Below are 5,588 nucleotides of genomic sequence, written 5' to 3'. Positions count from 1 at the left end.
GCAAATCCCACCTTCTTCTCAGTGCTAAGCCAGAGCTTGGACCTGCAGCTGCTGGTTTATTTGCCAGGGAAATCAGCAGTGAGTTAACAGGCCCTGTCCTGTCCCCTGCCTTATGTGATTTGAATATGTGTATACAAAGAACAAAGGGAGTGGAGCACCTGTTAGATGAGCACCCATCTTCATTGCCTCTGACTTTATGGTAACCCTTCCCCGGCAATCATAGCAAATGTGACACAGAATATAACAAATGAGGCACAGAATACAAAGTTCATTGAATTAAAAAGTGAAAGCACCTAACGTACTATGACATTTAGGTATTAACATCCTTTAGTTACAGTTTCATAAAAAATACAGTGCTGTTACATGGTTCTGCTTATTTCAAAGTCATATTCAGAAGATTTTATCAGATCTTTTCCTTTGACAGCTTCTCCTTTTCTATTATAAAAAATACTCCACAGCTATTAAAGAGCCTTGCTTATCTTTTTTTTCTAGTACTTTCCTAGCTTGTAACTTTTCTGCGTTTTCCTGTATTTTTTCCTTAACATAACTTGGTGATTATTTTATTTCCTTTCTGTAAACAACATGAAATGTGAAGTATCTACCAGGCATCTCCTCACAAAGAATCCTGTGGCTAGAGTGGACAGCTTTCTACAGTTGTGGAGTTAGCTGCTCAATACTGTTTATTCTGCATTAACTTACATCAGTTGAATTAATATTAATATTATATTAAAGTAACATTTGGATTTTGTCCAAGGCTGCCACTCACGGTACAAATCTAATCAGCAGCCTCCCACTGTTGCATGTGCAGTAAGAGTTTGCAACAGCAAATATTTGCATCGACAGGGATGGTTTATCCATAGAAAAATACACTAAGATTTTGCTATACAGCCCTTAGGCAGACTATTATGGATTAACAAATATTAGACTAGACTGTATCCTGCCTTGTGCAGGTGAGACTGGTAGCAAGGAATTGCCTTCTTCTCACTGCAAGGGTCCTGCAAGGTGCTAAGCCCCCCGAGAAGGGCTGAACACTTCATTTTTGCTTAAGTTAAAAGGAGGTTAAAATACCCAGATCCTTCCAGAATTCTTGGCTGCTCTGTGTATCCAAAAGTAAGAAACATGAGGGTTATTTTAGGTTAACAAATATGTAAGTACAGTGGTCCCACCAGAAATAATGTTACCATCTGACATGAGCCAGTAGATGAAGAGGGATATTTTGCGTATTTCCAAAGGCTTCCCAGATCTACTGTCCTGTCCCTTCTGAACGCTGCTGTTTACAACCTGCTTAAAACACTTAATTGTAGGCTAGATATATCATATTGCAATGTTTTGTAAAAACTGAGTTAGAAACTATCTACTTGGTTTTAACATGTAATAAAATATTGGTCACAGGTTCCAATTAATTTCTAACTGAAATGATGGGAGGGTTCATATGGGGCTAAAGCCTGTGTTGCTACTTTAACTGCTGTATGTGGGCAAAGAAAATTAAAGCCAACCAACCAACAGATTATAATTTTTTTTTTTTCAAGTGTGTCCCCTTATGTCCAGTATTTGGATACTCCCCTGATGTCATTAACATGCTGCAAGTTTTTCCACTGAATAACTTACACAGATGAAGTAGATGCTAAAGATGCATATTATTTTTACTACAGAATTCTAGCTTGTGCTGGTTGTTAAATGGCAGACAAAACAAATCTAACCTCATTTTTAATAAAAGCAACTGCATTAAAGCAACTTTATTTGCAGCACATTCTGAACATTTTTGAGTATTTCTGCAAATTTTAGTTGTTTTATTAAGAAGTATCTTTGTTATGTGCTAAACTTGTTAGAGGTTTCCCATAGAAGTAATTACAGATGATATTCCCAATGGTAGGCAAAAGTAAAGAATTCTCGCTGAAGAATGCCGGAAAAGGGTCCAGTGGTTCTGATGTTCACTTTGTCACTGTGTCAGTTCAGAGAGCTGTACACCCACTTCTGCCTGCAGCAGGACACAGGATTGGGAAATACATGCTGAGCTGGTCTATGTGTGACTACAGTAACCCAGAAGGAAAGACAACCTTTTCTGCAGGTGTTACTATGCTGCAGTGGAGATGTTGGTGGCCTCATTACCAGACGTCATCTCCAGGTAAGGACTACAGGATAAATCATCCCTTTTCTTGGATTGATATAAAACAGATTAAAAAAGCTAGAAGCTTCTAGTTGACATATATACAGCCAAAGCATAGAGATACAAAAGCCTGTTCCAGTGATCCCACACTCTTGTGCATAATGCCTTAAAAAAAACAGAGACAAACAGAAAAAGGTCAATGTTCAAGTGTATTTTCTAGATATTCCACCTCTTTAGACAAAGCCTCATTTTGTCTTCTCCGCTAACTGCTTTCAAAGCCTAAACACTCAATGCCTAAACACATCCCCCAGACCACGGAGAAACCCTCGGCCTGCTGGGCTACCGGTGCCAGTCGGGACGCTCGGGGATACAAACGTAACCAAGAGCCCGAGGCCGCGCACGGTGGTCGGTGCCGTGAGCTCAGCAGCGCTGTCGGACAGCGGGCTGCACAACTACCGGCTCCTTCCACCGGCCCGGAGAGGGGCCAGGGCCGCCCCCGTGAGGTACCAGAGCCGCCGTCCCGCTGGCCGTGGCCTTCCCTCCTCCGCGGCCCACTTCCGCCTCCCGCAGCCACGGCGGCGGCTGCCGCCCCGCGTTCCCGCACGACATCCCCCGCCCGCGCCCCGCTTCCCCTCACAGCACCCCCACCCGGCCATCCCGCTCGCCGGAGCCTCAGCCCCGCCCGCCGCGGCGGAAGCAGCGGCCCGCCCCGCCCCGCTCCCTGCCCGGATGCCCGCCCTCCCGGTCGCGCTGACGGGGGTTGTAGTTGGGCGTCACCGCCCCTGGACTACCGGTCCCAGAGAGCATTGGGCGGGCTCTGTCAGGTGGCGTCCAACATGGCTTCCCCGTGATCGCCGGAGCCTGCGGCCGCACGGGGCTGCTGAGCGCTCTCGGGGCGGCGGCGGTGGTACCGGCACCGGTGCCGTCATGCAGAAGATCAAGTCGCTGATGACCCGCCAGGTGAGCGGCTCGGGTCGGGAGGGCAGCGGGGTCCCGCCGCGGCTGGGTCCCGAACTCTGTATCCCCGGGGCGCCGGGACAGGCGTGTGCGGCCGTGCCCGGGCACCCTGATGGGCCTCCGGGGCGCGGGCATCACCCTCAGTCCTGCCTGTGAGGAGAGGGGCGTCCTGGTGTGCATGAGCTCTTGGTACGTACGCACCCAGCTTTTTTTTCCTCTTTATATCAAGAAATGGAAGCGTGCACAGGTGCCAGCACGTACGTGTGCAGTGACAGGCAGATTGGCGTTACAGATGACACGAGCGGTCTGCGTCAGGCCCTTCTATCCCGCACAGTTCCAAGCGCTGGGCCGTGGCACTGAACGTGGCTTTGTCTGGGGGACACGCTTTGGATCGAAAAGGAGGCAAAGCTGGGGAAGGATTTGGGTGGACACCTACTGACTGTGTGCTAGAGCACCTCATGTGTTTCTGTCAGCCTGCTTCCTTGTGCCAGGTGTCTCTGGGGTTATGTAGATCTCTCCTAGTGTATGTTTGGACTAGTATTTCCAAGGTTCAGAGCCTTTTTTTAAGGAGTGTATTGGAGTATTCAGGTCATTCATGTATACTAAATATCTCTAAAATGAAGCCTGTTTGCCCTGAGAACATAAAAAAATCACCTGAGTCATCCACCACATCAGGTATTCTAGATAGTTATGGGAAATGATGGGAAAGTCAGAAACCAAACTTTTTATTTTTTTTTCCCCTAAACTGTGCCCTCAGAATTGTGATGCTTACATGGGAGGCAGGGCTCAAAAATGGGCACTGGCCTGAAAACTGAATTTCCAAAATAAGGTTCTGCTCCCATTCATTATAGGGGTAAATGATCAGTTTTCAGCTTGACTCAGAGGAGCTGTGGGAAGCCTGCCCAGTGTGGGAACGTTGTGGTCTGAAAATGATGTGACATGCAATTTTCAGCCTTTGGGAAGGATTAAGTTCCATTTAGCATTTGTTTAGTTAAAAAGTGAAACTTCTTGCTTCTTCTGAAGATAAGCTGCTGGTACTGTAGATTTTTGAGAGGACAGGTGAAAGATTTCACGTGCAGTATGAGAAGCTGAAGCAGTTGCTCTGGTTGTTTGTTACCTTGAATTTCCGATGCATAGAGGTGAGTCACCTGTGGGGGTGGCAAATGGAAAAGGCAGATGTTTTGAAGTGATGCACATGGAAATCTGAGAATCAAAACTGAAATGAAGAGGCTTTGCATCCTAGGAAGATGAAACAATTGTAAAATGTAGTAGTTACTGCGAAAGTGATGGACTTGTAAAACACTTTAGTAGTTTCAGAGGATACACACTTTTTTTTTTGTTGTTCATAAAATCATGTAGTAATTGCATAGATTCTTTGTGTGTACGTACCAGGGCCTGAAAAGGGCTTGGGAACAGTGCTGTTAGCATCAACTGCAAGAGGAGGAGGAAAGTCTGCCTGAAATTCACCACTCATGTGAACACCCTGCAGTCTCAAGGGAAGCTAGAGTCAGAACTGTATCTGAAACTTGAATGTTTAGATTCACTTCTGCCTAGGGAGCTGGTGGAAAAATTGCTAAGCAGCATGTTCTGTGGTATTGCTTCACCAAATTGTGAATGTGCTGGATATTCAGCAAACGCATATTCAGCTGGTTAATTGTTGCTTCCTGTACAAACCTTCAGTCAACTAGAACATATTCTGTTTATGTGGCTGTATGTCTTGAAGAGTAAGAATTACTGTCTGTAAAGCAGCTAATGTGGATTATGCATCTTTCTCAATTTAGTTATGCATAAGGAAAAACAGATCTAATGGTATTATGTGGTAAATAGACAAATATGCCATAAAGCAAAAATAATACAATTTTGCTACAGAGTAGGTAGCACCTGAATTTGATTATTTGTTTCCATTAGACCATTAAGTGAGTGAAGCAAAGTGTGTTATGTTTTTTGGACACATGCATTTTTAAACATAAAATAACACCTGGAATTAGAGAGGAGGGTATAAGTGAACTGTAGTGAGAAGGTTCGTATTGCAGCATAAAGTTGGAAATGCTGAGGTGTTCGAGGAACATAATTTGTATACCAGTGGTCTTGCTTAAATGTTTATGGAATAAAGCCCTAGCCTTCCAGCCTCATATCGCTGTAATTTATTAAAGGACTTGTAGATGTATATTCAACACCAGGTGAGACTTGTGCAGTTTAATTACAATATATATAAAGTAATCAGTCTTAACTGACTATTAAAATTCTTTTACAGGGTCTGAAAAGTCCTCAGGAGAGTGTTCATGACCTCAGTCCTATTGAAAGCTTTCGGATTCCTAGTAAGGTATGATACACACTCCCTACTCTTTCCCCCTTTATTTTATGTTTTTTATTTTATGGTTAGATTACACTTACGTTGTTGTTTTGTGTGATTTTTTTTTTTAAGTTTTATTAAACCAGGTTTGCTGTTGGTCTTTTTGACAGTTTTATTTCTTGCTGAAAATCTTTTAAAATAGTTTTATGAAAGAATTAAAAGCTGTGAAGC

At 44.1% G+C, this 5,588-nt stretch overlaps 1 protein-coding gene across 1 annotated transcript in view; it reads left to right on the top strand.

The window, feature by feature from the left end:
* Positions 1-2,897: 2,897 nt before the first annotated feature.
* Positions 2,898-5,588, top strand: part of VPS50 (VPS50 subunit of EARP/GARPII complex) — a 92,727-nt gene continuing 90,036 nt past the window's right edge. Inside the window, exons 1-2 of the mRNA XM_082045709.1 lie at positions 2,898-3,067; positions 5,319-5,387. Coding sequence (XP_081901835.1) covers positions 3,035-3,067; positions 5,319-5,387 — 102 coding nt within the window. The 5' untranslated portion in view covers positions 2,898-3,034. The remainder of the gene's footprint in view (positions 3,068-5,318; positions 5,388-5,588) is intronic.

The sequence above is a fragment of the Streptopelia decaocto genome (genome assembly GCF_964273445.1).
Source record: "Streptopelia decaocto genome assembly, chromosome: 2".
Classification (NCBI taxonomy): domain Eukaryota; kingdom Metazoa; phylum Chordata; class Aves; order Columbiformes; family Columbidae; genus Streptopelia; species Streptopelia decaocto.
Note: the sequence above shows the minus strand (reverse complement) of the source record. Positions and strands in the feature narration are given on the sequence as shown.